The sequence below is a fragment of the Rattus norvegicus genome, chromosome 3, assembly GCF_036323735.1.
Source record: "Rattus norvegicus strain BN/NHsdMcwi chromosome 3, GRCr8, whole genome shotgun sequence".
Classification (NCBI taxonomy): Eukaryota; Metazoa; Chordata; class Mammalia; order Rodentia; family Muridae; genus Rattus; species Rattus norvegicus.
In genome coordinates, this window is record NC_086021.1 from 33471737 (window position 1) to 33487995 (window position 16259).

General features: G+C 52.9%; 1 protein-coding gene across 1 annotated transcript; it reads left to right on the top strand.

The window, feature by feature from the left end:
* Nucleotides 1-1166: 1166 nt before the first annotated feature.
* On the top strand, nt 1167-14088 carry Slc27a4 (solute carrier family 27 member 4). The gene is made up of 13 exons (NM_001100706.1): nt 1167-1492; nt 2702-2868; nt 4160-4554; nt 5928-6086; nt 7622-7691; nt 7795-7886; nt 8744-8853; nt 9054-9263; nt 9405-9531; nt 10085-10222; nt 10402-10566; nt 10642-10788; nt 13128-14088. Exons 2-13 carry the CDS (start codon nt 2708-2710, stop codon nt 13283-13285), a joined length of 1932 nt encoding a protein of 643 aa, NP_001094176.1. The 5' UTR covers nt 1167-1492; nt 2702-2707; the 3' UTR covers nt 13286-14088.
* Nucleotides 14089-16259: the final 2171 nt, after the last annotated feature.

Genomic DNA, 16259 nt, shown 5'->3' on the forward strand with positions numbered 1-16259 from the left:
ACTCTCCGAAGGATGTGCCCCTGAACAGGTCCAGACCATCAACCAAAATGTCATCTGTAATCCCTATAGACGGACCCTGAAGACTGCCCCTCCCCCTTCAACGTTACTAGGCTGAGTCATTGAAGGAGCTATTTAAGGACACGTGGCAGTAATAGAAGGAGCAAGCTGCTTAGTCACCACAAAACTTTTCAGAGGCTCTCAACTCCAAGGGCTGTGAGTTTGGACCCTTGCCCACAGCTAGACAGGTGACATGACAAAGGAAGCAGGGTACTGGGGTGTTATCAGTCAGGGTTAATGTTAGTTACACCGGCTTTAAACCCTGGTCTTTGAGGAGATTCCCCTGAGGCTACCCCTCCTGGCTCTTCAGTTCTTTCTGAACCTTGTAAAGGTACAAAAAACTGTAAAAGTCCCGGGGGAGCAATCATACCCAACTGTGGTGAATGGCCGCTCCGGGATGGCCTAGAAGCCCCATCCTGTGTATTCTGCCAGAATCCATAAATACTCTTTGTGGCAGGCTTACCTCTGCCAGAATCCAGATTTTTTTTTTCATTGAGTGGTATTGAACATTTGTTAAATTCTATTTCAAGACAAGTGTGGTAGTTCATGCCTATCATGCCAGTACTCGGGGCTGAAGTAGATTGACTGCAGCAAGATCCAGGGCAAAGTTAATACCCTATTCCAATAAGCAAACAGGACTGGCAAGGTGGATCAGCGAAAGGTGCTTGTCCCATGCCTGAGGGCCAAGCCTAATAACCTTAATTTGGTCACTGGAGACCATGGTGTACGAATAGAACCAACTCCCACGAGTTGTCCTCTGATCACACAGGGGCTTTGGCATATGTATCTACACATACACAAATAAGCAAACAAATGTAAATAATAATAATATAATAATAATGATGATGATGATGATGATGATGATGTTAAATTCTACTTGAGCCTCAGCTCTGGCTCTGGATTCTCGAATGGTCTGTGGGCGGGTATATTGTACCTGGGTCTCCTGGTCCAGGGAATTGCAGAAAGGGATAACCCAAGGAACAGATCTACACACTGCCAGACCAGGACAATTTCAGCAGCCAGAGCCGGTTAGGTTACTAGGACTACAACTCCCAGCATGTCGTGCAGCTCGGCCTATCACTCCCAGCAGGCCCGGCGCCTGCGGAGGCAGTGGCGCGCGCAGGGCTGAAGGGGCTGGGCGGTGTCGGGCGCGCTGAGGCTGGGTTGCGCTGTGGAACACGGGCTCAGAAGCTCGCCCTCTGCGGGGACGGCAGGGAAGGCGGTGCTGCCGGCCGGCACAGCCGGTGCGGGTGCGGGAGGCGGGTGGGGGTGGAGCGCGACAGAGGTACAGACCCTACAAGGGCGAGGAGTGGGCCAGACGCGCCGAACTCGGCTGTGTGCGCCCCGGGGCGGCCGATGCCCCCAGCGCATCGCACTCCGCTGCCGCAACCGGGCCGCATCCTGACGGGGCTCCGCGCCGCGCAGCCGCAGCCAGGTGAGCTAAGGCGGGGACAGCGGCTTTCTGAGCAGGGAAAACGTGCCAGGCCGAGCAGGGGGGAGACGGCGGCGCCGGCTCGGGCTGAGGGGCGCGCCCTCTTTCTTCCAGCACTGCGAGCGCTCTGATGTCCTGGCTGTCTAGAGGCAGGTCGGTCCACGGCACCCCTCCTGTCTCCTCTCTCAGCGGTCTTGGACCGGCTCCTAGCCTCTTTTCTGACTGGCTCTGTCAAATCAGAGAGCTAAGGATCTTAGCGATCCTGCAATAGTCCTCCCACCCATAGCTTAATGCTTTTCTCCAGAAGGCAGTCTCATAAGGGATTCCCTATGGTCCAGGCCGTGGTCCTCCGCCTAGCTTGGAGATATTCAGGCTACTTCGTATCTTTGACCTTCCACTCTTCCCAGGAAAAGCAGTCCATTAGCTGTCCTCTTGACTAAATTCATAAAGAAGCAGGAATAGAGCTTGGGCCTTAATTTCTGCCCTGGACTTCAACACAGGTTTTCCCCTTCTCCTCAGCCCTAGTCCCCAAAGAGTCATCTGAATATGTGGGTATAGGTGAGTACAGTGCTTCAAAATCCTTCTCCTGCCCGACAGTCACGTCTTCCCACCCTACCCCTGAGCTGTCACCTCTTAAGCCCCTCCTGCCTCTAACCCATTTGCTGGCTAGCCCTCTATGGCCCAATAGAGGCACGTCACTGCCTTGAGTCTGTGGGCAGAGACAGTGCAGGGCTCCGTCCCCTTCCCAGGAAGCTACCCTTTTTGGGTGTTGTTATCTCCAGAACCTCCTGAAGTCCCTAGGAGAGGAGTCAAGCCAGAGGCACTTATATCAATCCTCTCTCCCAGCAATCTTTGTTAGGGTATTTGAATATAGGTGAATGGATTGTCCTATTTGGGCTAGAAAGACTCTAAGAACAAGTCTTACTAACCCCACTGCATAGAGCAAGGTGCTATGGCCTGAGGTAGGAAAGGGGCTAGCCCAAGGTCACTTGGCGAGGCAGTCAAAGATAAAACCAGAAGCTAGATCATCCTCTTGTTTCTTAACCCCAGAGCTTTTTATATCTCAAGTCCCTTCTAAGCCACACCTTTTGAGGTGACTAGGCAAGCCCATAGGTTGACCCTTTGAGATCACACTAAAGTGGCTGTTGGTGAAGAGGTAGAGGCTCGGAAAGAAATAGTTGTTTGAGTCTCCTGACCACCTTACACCTGCAGGCCACAATGCTGCTTGGAGCATCTCTGGTGGGGGCGCTGCTGTTCTCCAAGCTGGTGCTGAAGCTACCCTGGACCCAGGTGGGATTCTCCTTGTTGCTCCTGTACTTGGGGTCTGGTGGCTGGCGTTTCATCCGGGTCTTCATCAAGACGGTCAGGAGAGATGTCTTGTGAGTACCATATCTAGCCTCACTTGGGGTCTCAACTGTGCTGGACTTTACCAGCCGTTATCCCCACCAGCATGAGGCATCTGGGTCATTAAAGGAACAGCGTCTTCTCTTCCCTTCTCCTGGCAATCATACCTAGAACTTTCATCTCCAAGGTCAAAGTCTCTCAAGGAATCTCCTCAGTCTGAGACTCCTTGACCTGGGCGGGTTTTGGAAGCTGGGGCACACATCAGAGCAGACTTGTTGAAGACATGTCTGTGAAGGGTCCTGAGGGCACTGTTCATGACAAGGTGAAGAAGACCCCAGTGGGAAAGTACCTTTTCTTAGATTGGCACAGCCTGAGAGAGCCCAGGGGGGCAATGGATGCTAGCACAAACCCTGAGTTAGATGTCTGGGAGAAATTGCTCCTAGCTGCTATATGCTAGGTGCTAGGCTGGTTCCGAAGTCCAGAGGGGAAGAAGGCAGGCTCCATCTGTGAAGCTCAGACTTTTAGGAGGTAAAAAAGGGGCGAAGTAACTCCCTAAACTGTCTGTGCCATTGCTGCAGAGACCCCGGTGGTCTTGCTCACTCCGACATTCTAGTACCCAGAGCAGGGAGCCTTGCCTAGGATGGACAGACAGCTCAGCGTTGGTCAGTCTGGGCTGACTATAAAGGTGTCTAGGGGCCTCACAGGAGCTGTGGGAGCCTCAGACAGGGAACTTAGGCCAGAAATCCAGGAGGTCTCCTGGAGGGAAAGGTCCCTGCTTGAAAGGTGCTGTGCAGGGAGGGTGGACAGAGCACAGCTGAAGGACCCAGTACTGACAAAGAAGCTAGCAGTTGATGGGGTGAGGGTGGGGTTTCCAAAATCACTGGACGTTTTCCCTGTGCCCAGCATAGAGAAGGCCTAGGAGACAAAGTAGTAAAGGTGACAGGTACCTGCCTCTACCTACAGGGAGAAAAACTCATCCCTGATTTTCTATGGCAGTGAGGGTTAAGGGAAGCTCCAGATCTCCAGGTAGTGAATCTAGACTATGGGCTTGGGGCTTCTAGCAGAACAGTAGACTTTGAAGAGAAGAGAATGAGAGTAGAACCCCTGGTGGTGTGCACCTTGAATCCCAGCACTTGGGAGGCAGAGGCACCTGGTTGTCTTTGAGTCTGAAGACAACCAGGGCTACATAGAGAAACCCTGTCCCTAAGAACCAAAAGAATGGAAGCTAGCTAGCTGGTTCCTGAGCCTCAGGCCGTTTGGACAGCAGCCTGGGCTGAGGTGTCAGGAGCCTGGTTTAGCACTCACGACTTCTTTGCTCCCACACAGCGGCGGCATGGTGCTCCTGAAGGTGAAGACCAAGGTCCGACGGTACCTTCAGGAGCGGAAGACAGTGCCCTTGCTGTTTGCCTCAGTGGTTCGGCGCCACCCCGACAAGACAGCCCTGATTTTCGAGGGCACGAATACTCACTGGACCTTCCGCCAGCTGGATGACTACTCCAGCAGTGTGGCCAACTTCCTGCAGGCCCGGGGCCTGGTCTCAGGCAATGTAGTTGCTCTCTTTATGGAAAACCGTAACGAGTTTGTGGGTCTGTGGCTAGGCATGGCCAAGCTGGGCGTGGAGGCGGCACTCATCAACACCAACCTTAGGCGGGATGCCCTGCGCCACTGCCTTGACACCTCAAAGGCACGAGCCCTCATCTTTGGCAGCGAGATGGCCTCAGGTGAGCTCTACGTGGGAGACCCACGGGACCTTGCACAGCTGACCGCTCTGTTTTATCCCTGAGGGAGGCTGCATGAGTCTTGGCACCAGAGCTTCTGGACACAGCCAGGGATGCTGCAGTGCCGTTATGAACCACAGGTCCCCTGAGCCTCAGTTTCCCCACCCGAAGCACCACAAATCTCAAAAAGGTCTTGCTCTTAAGTATCCACAGAGTGGCCAGCGCTGTCCGGTCCTGGGTAGATTGGCCTCGTCTACTTCATCTATAAAGGGGGAGCAGAACTCGGTCCCTTCTTTCCTCTCAGACCTGATTTTACTTACTGCTGAATCAGGGACCGGCAGTGCTGTGCAAAGCTTTGATCCTCACTAGGACTGAGGAGACAGCAATTGTCATCTTGGTTTTTGGACTGCGAGACAGGTTGGATGGGAAGTGCAGTGTTCACCCAGAGTCACACAGACACAGCAGGCTTAGGAGTTGATCTTGGGCTGGACCACAGTCTTCAGTCTCTGTTCCTATGCTACTGTGGCTGTGAGGTAATAGGAGAGGCATTAAGATGCTCCAAGTGGAGAAGAAAGAGTACAGTAGGAGAGAAGCCCTTAGGTCAGTCAGAGGGAAGCCAGAAAGACTGAGGACATAGCTTTCTTGGCTTCCTCAAGGCCCTGGGTTCCATTCATAGCACTGAAGAAGGAATTTAAGGCCAGAGAAAGCAGACCAGCAGGCCAGGATTGTCTCATGCCCAGGGTAGATGGAGTCTCTGTAGCTCCAAGAGGCCCAAGAAAAGTTTTTTTGGGAATGGGATCCTCCTCTTGTCCTCTGTCTCTGACAAAACACCATAATAGAGCAGGTAAAAAAAAAAAAAATTCAGTGTGAGATTGCAACATCTCTTCCACTTTAGCATCACTTTCCCCATCTGTAAAATGGGCTGATGGTAGCTAACATGATGTTATATACCAAGAATCCCAGCACTAGGAGGCAGGAGGATTGGATTGCATAGCATTATCAGGCCAGATAATAGCTACTTTCCTCCCCACTCCTCTTCCTACTCCTCTTCCTCTTCTTCCTCCTCTTCCTCCCCTTCTTCCTCCTCCTCCTATCTCTCCTTCTGTTCTTCCTCTTCTTTTTTAGCAGGGTCAGAGGGCAGGGAGGAAGGGAATTGGTGTTGGTAGCTACCTCCCAGTTCTGTGAGCAGGAGCCCATGAGTAAGCCATCGTGGTTCCTAAGAAGTTCATGGGAAATGCATCTCTTATCAATAGTAAATGTGTTTCATCCATTCCCCACACCAGCCAGTCTCCCCTGACTGTCAGCCATGCATGACAAGGGTCCTGGGAACACCGGTTTCCTAGCCTGCGTGCTGACCTGCAGTGTCTCCTCTTCAGCTGTCTATGAGATCCAGGCTATCCTGGACCCCACACTCACCCTCTTCTGCTCTGGTTCCTGGGAGCCCAGCACCGTGCCTGCCAACACAGAGCATCTGGACCCTCTGCTGGAAGATGCCCCGAAGCACCTGCCCAGCATCCCAGACAAGGGTTTTACAGGTGGGCCTCACTGTACACTGGAGGGTTCTGAAGTGTTCCAGAACACAGTGCTGGCCTCAGGGCTGCAAACTTGCCATGGGCCTCGAACAGGTTGAGGCACTTCCCTTTTTCCACCTGGAAAATGGGGCGGGGAAGGTGAAATTGTCGATTTGTAGAGTAGCCCATGGTAATGGCTTATGTGTGGGACTGTGTGTACCCTGCAACTTGCTTTGAGTCTTAGCCAGGTGGCGAGGAGGATAAGTGTGAGACCCTCAGCGTATCCTCCCAGCTTGTTGAGTGTAGGCTCTGCCAGGTCGAGCCTTTGCCCTCTCCTCCAGGAAACCCTCCTGGAGTCTTCCTCTACTGGAGCCTGATAGCCCTTCAGCTGCTGCTCTATTGCCTGGTGGCTACTGAGCCCCATCTGACTTCTGGTCTGGTCTGCTACTTCCTGGTGTGATCAGAGCCACCGACCTGCCCTCTGAGCCTCAGGTCCCGCTGCAATAAAGTTAGGGAGAGTAGCAATCGACTTTATGGGCTTATCATAAAGGTCGACCCTGAGGCTAGGGTATCAGCAGGCGGGGCTGTTACTTGTTATTGCCAGTATGGAGCCTCTCCTTTCCCTCTTTTCCTACACGTTTCCAGAAGCCACCTGAGGGCAGGGACCATGGTTGGCTCCCCCTTACCCTCATACTACCCAGGGCTGGCACACAGCAGGTGCCAGTGCCTGAGGTTCCTGCTGGCAGTGCCGTCCAGCATAGTTCCTGACCTGAGAAACTCACAGCTACTGTGACACGGGGCTTGGTCCTTGGTGACAGTGCCGCCTTGGTGGGTAATGCACACCAGTGGTGTGGAGCGGCTGTAGTGCCTGCTTCTTTTATTCTTTTCTCCTGTTGTTTGAGACAGGGTCTCTGTGTGGCCCTGGCTGTCCTGAAACTCAGTCTGTAGTCCAGGCTGGCCTTGAACTCACAGAGATCCATGCCTCTGCTGGGATTCTCCTGGGTGCTGTGGTTGAAGGCCACCATGCTCTGCCTTCGTTCTTTTTGTTCTAAGATGGCATCTGTCTATGTAGTTCTCAGTGTCCTTTAGCTTGCTGTGTCTCAAACTTAGGGGACCCTCCTGTCTCTGCCTCCCGAGCACTAAAGTTATACACCGCCGTGCTCAGCTAACACTCCCCTGTACCTAAGCCTGGAAGCAGGCATCTGCTCCTTCTAGAAGCCCTCCTGACACCACCCTGGCTCCTATAAGCAGAGCCAGTGGGTACTTAGCTGTCATCCGTCCTGCGTTCCCGTGGTTAGGCTTGGTGTTGAAGTGTTTGCCTTCATATGACTGTTCCACTCAGCTGGGACCTCAGAGGGGCCGTCTCTGTCCATCTCAACCACTGCTCTTTCGCTCCGCCTGGCTCTGCGTGAGCCTGGAGGGGTAGGTGCTGTTGACATCATCAGTAGGTCTCCTGGAAGAAGGACAGAAATAGGCTGAGGGGCATGCACTGCCCATCTCCCCACACGGTCCTGCAGCCGCTCTCCCGGTGACCCGCACTACATGTCTGTTTCCTTCAGATAAGCTCTTCTATATCTACACGTCGGGCACCACGGGGCTACCCAAAGCTGCCATTGTGGTGCACAGCAGGTAAGGGACAAGTGCCCAGGGTGGACATGGGCTGTGTGGGACTGGGAAGCTTCCTCTTGCCATCCCAGGGTCCCACTGACCTCTTTGCCCTGTACCCTCAAAGGTATTACCGAATGGCTGCCCTGGTGTACTATGGATTCCGCATGCGGCCTGATGACATTGTCTATGACTGCCTCCCCCTCTACCACTCAGCAGGTAACCCTGGGCCTGCCCGTAGCAGCCAGCTCCCTGTGCCTTTGGAAGCCTCACTTTCCTAGCCACTTACAGGAAACGTGGGAGCTCAAATCTGGGTTTAGATTCAGGCAGGGCCATCGACTGACTCCAACCATAGTCTTGTTGCCCACTGATGATGATATGAGGTTCCTGGCAGGGGTCAGTATCCTGGAGGGCATCTTGCGTGCTGTGTCCTGAGGTTGTTTTCGGCAGACACATAGCGTTACTGCTTGGTTATAGGAACAAGGGAAGGTAGCTTGACATCATTCTGACCTCCAAGACTTTAAGAAGGTCTCTTTGGAGCCGGGCAGAGTTATGGCCACTCCACACCACAGAGCCGGTCTGTGTTGGGAACCTACCTGACACTCAGGAAGAGACGACTTAGAAAAGGTAGGAGGGGTCACAGTGAGGAAGCACAAGTGTCACACACAGGAAGACCAGTGGTGGGGGCTGAGAAGACCTAGATGAAACATCCCAGGTAGGAAAGCAGTCATATCTGGTTGAGTGGCAGCTGTGTAGGCAAAAAGTGTGGGTTTGATCCTACAGGCACTGTGGAGACATGGCAGGTAGGGAAGAGGTGTGGCCAGTTAGCAGGACAGAACAGGAGGAGACTGAGGAAGGGCCTGTGAAGAGGCAGGACTGGAAGCTGGTTGTGGCAGTGAACCCCTATAATCTAGCACTTGGGAAGTGGAGGTGGAGGTCTATCTTCTACTACACAGCAAATTTGAGGCTAGCCTGGACTATATGAGACACTGTCTCAGAAGAGGCAGGCCTGAATGAGAGGAGGGAGGCTCTGGGTTGGGTTCTCTGTCCTAATCTCCAGGCCCCTCTGACTTCAGGAAACATTGTGGGGATTGGCCAGTGCGTACTCCACGGCATGACTGTGGTGATCCGGAAGAAGTTTTCAGCCTCCCGGTTCTGGGATGACTGTATCAAGTACAACTGCACAGTGAGTGCCCCATTCCCACGTCTCCCCCTGCCACCACACACGGAGGCATCTGAACAGCTGAGACTTCAGAATAGTCTCTTGGGCAATGGATGTCTTCATTGCTCAGATGGGAAATCTGAGGCCCAGAGAGGGGAGGGACTGTTCGGCCTCTGGGGAGGTGACGAAGTGGGACATCCTCACTCACACCACACTCACCCCAGATTGTACAGTACATTGGTGAGCTTTGCCGCTACCTCCTGAACCAGCCACCCCGTGAGGCTGAGTCTCGGCACAAGGTGCGCATGGCACTGGGCAACGGTCTCCGGCAGTCCATCTGGACCGACTTCTCCAGCCGTTTCCACATTCCCCAAGTGGCCGAGTTCTACGGGGCCACCGAGTGCAACTGTAGCTTGGGCAACTTTGACAGCCAGGTGAGGTCTAATGAGGCTGCTGTGGGATGGGTCACCTCAGGCCCTAGGTTTGCAGTTCCAGCATGAGAATGGATACCAGACCCCCCAGCCCCGTCTATTGGGGAGTCCATGCAGCCCTGGCCTGAGTCTCGGCCTTTGCAGGTGGGGGCCTGTGGCTTCAATAGCCGCATCCTGTCCTTTGTGTACCCCATCCGCTTGGTACGAGTCAATGAGGATACCATGGAACTGATCCGGGGACCCGATGGCGTCTGCATTCCCTGTCAACCAGGTCTGCCCCAGGAGGGAATTGGACATTTGACGGGGAAGGTCTTGTCATGGAGGGTAGTCATCAGTGTGGATAAACTGTCCTGAGTGTGGGTTCTGCTTTACCCACTGCTGTCACTAACCCTTCCTCATCATGCCATCTGCACACTTCCTGACAAGGCCCCATCCTGGCCATCAGCCTATAGTGTACTAAAGCCAGCCTCATACATGACCAGCCCCTCACCTTCACGCAGGGCTGATGGCAGTGCCTGACTCGGGTTGTGTGTAGTAAAGTGTGTGACACTCATTGAGGAGAGCTGGACGGGTGTGGGGCTCAGAGGTACCAGGTTGCCTGGCTGTCCTGTCGGGCCTGGGTTTGTTGAGTGTCTGCTCTTTCCTGGATCAATTCAGTCACTGCTCCAGAACTGCCTACACGTGCTCCTGCTCCCTGCCACCTCCCATCCAGGAGACAAATGGGGTATTTCTGTGACAGCATTAAGTCAGCTTAGGATGCAGGGTGCCTTTGTGGGTGAAGACAGGTAGAGGAGGCCACACCTGACTGGCTTTCTTGTCCCTAGGCCAGCCAGGCCAGCTGGTGGGTCGCATCATCCAGCAGGACCCCCTACGCCGTTTTGATGGCTACCTCAACCAGGGTGCCAACAACAAGAAGATTGCTAGTGATGTCTTCAAGAAAGGGGACCAAGCCTACCTCACTGGTGAGCCCCCTGCTGTTTGCTACCCCTTCCAGACGGGACAGGGAGAGATGAGGAGAGCTTCCACAGTCTCAGAGAGCACATCCTGGACTCCCCGAAGCCCAGCCCCTGTGGTAACTGTCTGACTCAACCTGGGTCTGGAGCCAGGCTGGCCCAGTCATGACTAACTGTACCCTCCCTAGGTGACGTGCTGGTGATGGATGAGCTGGGCTACCTGTACTTCCGAGACCGCACAGGGGACACGTTCCGCTGGAAAGGGGAGAATGTGTCTACCACTGAAGTGGAGGGCACACTCAGCCGCCTGCTTCAGATGGCAGATGTGGCTGTTTATGGTGTTGAGGTGCCAGGTACGTGTGGAGAGGAGGGGATGGTGGGCATGTCAGGACATTGCCTGCCACTGACTGTGTACCCTCCCACTCCAGGAGCTGAGGGCCGAGCAGGAATGGCTGCTGTGGCAAGCCCCACTAGCAACTGTGACCTGGAGAGCTTTGCACAGACCTTGAAAAAGGAGCTGCCCCTGTACGCCCGCCCCATCTTCCTCCGCTTCTTGCCTGAGCTGCACAAAACAGGTCTGTCCCTGGTTCCAGCCCCTGGCTTTCAGGGCTGGGTCTTTCTGTAGTCTGAGCCCTCTGCCTAATCTCTGACCTTGACAAACAGCCTTGCCCCACGGCTGAGACATTGCTGTCCTGGGTGGATGTGTGCAAGCCTTCAAAGAAGGTTCACCATCCCTTAGCATGATCCTGTACCATGCCTCTGGTACTGTGGTTCCGAAGCACTGGTCTGACTAGGCTTTAGGCTCTCAGAATCTTTTCTCTAGGACCCAGAGGAGAAAAATTCTAAAGAAATTCCAAAGGTATGGAATGGGCTTGGTGTGCTAACACTGTAATCCTGATGCTTCAGAACGGAGGGAGGAGGCCAGCCTTGGCTTTACAGTGCCCAAGACTCTCAGCAGCAGCAAAGCAGATCACGGCACAATAGACTGGGGACAGAACTCAGTGGGAGAGCTTGTCTAACGCACATGAGCGCTTAGGTTTGATTCCCAGTACCACAGAAAAGTAGTAATAAGGAAATAATAAGGCATGCAGGCAAATGGTAGACCAGTAAATTAAAAGGAAGAGAAGAGACCCCCAAACCTGGATGCTTTCAGGGTAGTGTGCTATGGGCCGTCAGCAGAGGCCATCAGGACCAGAAGCCTATAGGATCTATAGGATCTATGGGAGTGGATAGCCTAGAAACAGTAGGAAGCTATCTAAATGTAAGATTGTGTCCTACAGAGGTCTCCAGCTATGAGGTAGACAGTGGCAAAGAACTGTAGATGTCTCAGGAGGAGTTGATGTGTCCAAGAGTGGACTGTGGGTGGGTCTGTGGTCACATGGTAGCACACTGACATCCTTCTAGTATTGGTCTGCTGATGGCTGTCAGGGGTTCCAAGTCAGGGAGGGAGTGTAGAAACTCCTGTCTAGGCCCACCATGCTCTCCTTTTTTTTTTTTTTTTTTTTGGTTCTTTTTTTCGGAGCTGGGGACTGAACCCAGGGCCTTGCGCTTCCTAGGCAAGCGCTCTACCACTGAGCTAAATCCCCAACCCATGCTCTCCTTCTTGTCCTCCTTGGCTCTCCCATTGCTCAGTGTCTTCCCTGGCTGCTCCCCTGGGGTCCATGTGCCTGACCCCCTCCCTCCCATGTGTCGTCAGTTCCAAGCCTTGTCTGGCTGCTGAGGTCTGTGTCAGCTCATGGACATCTGTAGCCCATGCAACACATGAAACGGTGGGAGGGGGCTAGGCTCTGGTGTGACATAGGGGGGGACACAGGTGCCAGCCTCACAACTGAGACTGAGCTTCCTGAGGGCTGGCTGTGTGACTCTGCCAGGACAAGCAGGGACAGAGCACTACATGCAAGGGTCTCTGGGGGCCACATTCTGTGGGTTAGTGATGTGGGGTTTGGATTCCACTGTGAGGTGTTGGTGGGGCAGCAGAGGCGATAGCCCCCCTCCTCTGTAGCCCCATCCAGCAAAACTGTGCTGGGAGGGGTGTTCGGCATCTCTGCTGTCCACTGCGGTGGCACTTAGCACCGTGGAGGAATTGAGCATTTGAGATAGAGTTGGTGTGACCGAGGAACTTGCACACGAGCAGTGCTGGTCGAAGGGACTCGTCTGGGTTGGTTTTATGAGAGATAAAGCTGCTCATTCTTCCAAGGCTGGTCTGATCTCTAGGCATCTCTCCCCGCCACCCCACCAAGAGCATGGGGGTGGAATGGCATGGAGGCCTAGAGTCAAGGAATTCCACAGTATTGCTTCAGAGCAAGTTAGAAGGCCAGTCTGGTTTGGGGGAGTGCAGTTTCTGTTGGGAGCAATAGCTGGCATTTCAGAGGTTAGCAGATCCAGGGAGAGGGTCTGTCATTCCCAGGTTCAAATACTGGCTATCACTTGCTTACTGTGTGATGACTTTGGCAAAACAACAACACCAAAAAAACCAAAAACAAAACAAAACAAAAAACAAAAAACCAACAACAACAACAAAAAAAACCCAACAAAACAAACAAACAAAAAAACCCCGTGGTGACTCACCCCCTTAATCCCAGCACTGTAGATCTAAGGACCAGGGGATCTCTGTGGGTTTGAAGGACAGCCAGGACTATCTAGTGAGACCCTGTTCAAAAGGAAAAAAATGAAGAAGGAAAACACATGCATCTTAGAATATGATCGGGCATCTGCCTCAAGATGTTGATGCCTCTGCATCCATTCAGTGCTCAAATAAAAGGGACTCAGATTCTGGCCTCTACGCTGCTGTCCATCAGCGATATCCCTGTGTCCTTTCTCCGCTCCCTAACTCTCCTTTTCTCAGCTCTTGTCATCAGATTTCTAGCTCCAATGCCTGCCTTGCACTTTCTGAATTTTCTTCCCCACTCTCTAGGAACCTTCAAGTTCCAGAAGACAGAGTTGCGGAAGGAGGGCTTTGACCCGTCTGTTGTGAAAGACCCACTCTTCTATTTGGATGCCCGGACAGGCTGCTATGTTGCACTGGACCAAGAGGCCTATACCCGCATCCAGGCAGGCGAGGAGAAGCTGTGATTTCCCCCACATCCCTCTGAGGGCCAGAGGATGCTGGATTCAGAGCCCCAGCTTCCACCCCAGAGGGGTCCTGGGCAAGGCCAGACCAAAGCTAGCAGGGCCCGCACCTCCACCCCTAGGTGCTGATCCCCCTCTCCCAAACTGCCAAGTGACTGACTCACTGCCGCTTCCCCCACCCTCCAGAGGCTTTCTGTGAAAGTCTCATCCAAGCTGTGTCTTCTGGTCCAGGCGTGGCCCCTGGCTCCAGGCTTACTGACAGGCACCTTTAGGATGATGTCTTGGGTCCAGCGGGCCAGGATGTGGGAGAGGAGTCACTGAGATCCCTCCAAAAAGAAGGGAGCTTACAAATGAACCAAGACAAAAGCCTCTCGACTCAGGAAGCTAAGTGGCCAGAGACTGAAGTGGCCAGCCATCCCGTGTCCACAGAGGATCTTGGTCCAAAGCTGCCAAAGTGTCACCTAGCCCTGTCTGCACCTCTGGGGAAAGGAGGACAGCATGTGGCCAAAGTGTCACTTAGCCCTGTCTGCACCTCTGGGGAAAGGAGGACAGCATGTGGCCACTGGGCCCCTGTCTCAAGAAGTCGGGATCGCACACACACACACACTCCTTGTTTCTCCAGATTCCCTTGTCCTTGTCTTAGGGAGGGAGGGGGGTGTCCTGTCTGTCTCTCAGATGCAGGCTTCCTGCCTGTCTGTGAGTCTGTCCCTGTGTGTTGCCTTCTCCATCTGTCCTAGCCTGACTGTGGGTGGAGAGGGCATGAGGGGAGGCTCAGGGGCTAATAAACTCTGCCTTGACTCCTCTTAGTCTGACAGTCTGGTTCCTTGGCTAGCTCCTTCCCCTCTGTCCCTTTTACTTAGCTCTTGGGATGAGGCCAGTAACTACCACACTCCTTCCCCTTCCTAAAGATCTGCCTTCCTATAACTCCTTAGGAGAAGCTCCCACCAGATCTGATAGGATGCTAAACTTGTGAACTTAACCTTTAGAAGAAGCATGTGACTTTGGGCAAGTGTCTCCTGAATGATGTGGATGATTGGGGGAATTCAGGAACTACTCGAAGTCTTTAGGAGTGGGAAGTCTTTGAGGGAAAACCTTCCCCTGCACAGAACTGTCCCAAGGCCTGTGCCCTGTTGTTTCATCTGTCATCTGTTCCAAACGACCCATTGGAGCCTTCCCACTCCTCTGAGGCTTCCTGTGAGTTTCATGTCTAAACTCTGTCTTCTTGGCCAGGAGGCCGCTGTGCCAGGGCTGAGACTGACAGGCACCTTTAGGATGATGTATGTGCTCCAGACAGACTGCCTGACCTGCCCAGGCAACGCTGGGCAATCAGCAGCACTTTAGTCCAGAGTCTTCCAACCTAGGCGTCCCTGGGAAGTACAGAGGGTCCTAACCGCCTAGGTAGACTCCACAAGGGCCCCATTTCCACTCTTGGACCTTCTCCTGTCCCTATAAGGTGGTCAATTGTTTTGAGTTCTGAGATGATTTTATGGGACTGGCATTTAATTTGGTATGTAGTTGAGGATGACTTTGAACTCAAGATCTTCCTGCTTCCTCCCGGGTGCTGTGATGAAAAATATCTGGCTGGAGTGTTTTGTCTTTTAGTAATGTCTGATTATGTGCACATGACTCAGGTTTCTGCAAACATGAGACCAGAGGCTTCAGAGTCCCCTGGAGCTGGAATTAGAGGAAGTGGGTTCTAGGAGCCAAACTGGGTCTTGAAGCAGGGTTTTTTCGTTTTTTTTTTTTTTTCGGGGGGGGGGGGTTGGAGGGGGGAGGGGTGTCCAAGACATGGTTTCTCTATGTAACAGCTCTGGGTGTCCTGGACCTCTGTAGCTCTGCAGACCAGGCTGGTCTCCAACTCACAGAGACCCACCTGCTTTTGCCTCCTGAGTGCTGAGATTAAATGTGTGCACCACCACTGCCTGGCTTGAGGCACGCTTTATAAATGAACTATTCAAGAGTAGACCCAGTGGGTTCGGTCCTCAGCTCAAAAAAAAAAAGAAAAAAAAAAAGAGTCGACCCAGAACATAGAGACTGTGACTCACTCAGTGGACAATGTCACACAGGTAGTGGGGGCTGGAATGCAAAAGGCCATGCTCTTGCACTACCCTGCCACGTGATACAGAAGGCAGCAGGAAGCCAGAAATTGCTATTCCACACAAACCTGTGGAACCTGCTCTGGGCCACACCCATGGCCAGCAGCTTACAGTTCAGAGGTGAGGGTGGCCAAACTAACAAAGAGATCCAAGTGCTTCCGTGGGGGAAAGGCTTTAGATTTGGGGTACTTGGTATGTTTGAAAGCAAACCAAGGGAAGAAGCCCAGAGATACAAGAGCAGGGGTGGAGCATGGCTGGGTGTCATGTCAAATATGGCCAGCAGAGGGAGCAAGGGGCTCAGATTTGCATTCCTGGCCTGCAGTGCCCAGGCAGGGAAGCTGGACGAAGGGATGTGGGGTTTTGCCTCACCATTGAGCTAATGTGACACTGAATCTCAAGGCTGGTCTCTGAAGACTTTTGCTCAAACTTCCAAAGATTTAGGCTTGAAGAAAAAAAAAAGAAGCTTTTCAGATGTTAAGACGTCCTAGGAGCTGGAGAGATGGCTCAGTGGTTAAGAGCACTGACTGCTCTTCCAGAGGTCCTGAGTTCAATTCCCAGCAACCACATGGTGGCTCACAGCCATCTGTAATGGGATCCGATGCCCTCTTCTGTTGTGTCTGAAGGCAGCTACAGTGTACTTATACAAATTAAATAAATCTTTAAAAAAAAAAAGACCTCTTAGTAGGTCTTAGTCTCTTAGGTTTAGAGAGATGGTACCACGGTAAAGAGCATTAGCTCCGGGTTGGGGATTTAGCTCAGTGGTAGAGCGCTTGCCTAGCAAGCGCAAGGCCCTGGGTTTGATTCCCCAGCTCCGAAAAAAAAAAAAAAAAGAAAAAAAAAAAAAAAAAAAAAAAAAAAAGAGCATTAGCTCCTATTCTAGA

Excerpts from the sequence above, each read along its gene's own strand:
- Slc27a4 (NM_001100706.1), top strand. The coding sequence starts at position 2,708 with ATGCTGCTTGGAGCATCTCTGGTGGGGGCGCTGCTGTTCTCCAAGCTG. Across the intron at positions 4,555-5,927 it reads TGGCAGCGAGATGGCCTCAG|CTGTCTATGAGATCCAGGCT; the intron begins GTGAGCTCTACG and ends TCTCCTCTTCAG. Across the intron at positions 7,692-7,794 it reads GCCATTGTGGTGCACAGCAG|GTATTACCGAATGGCTGCCC; the intron begins GTAAGGGACAAG and ends GTACCCTCAAAG.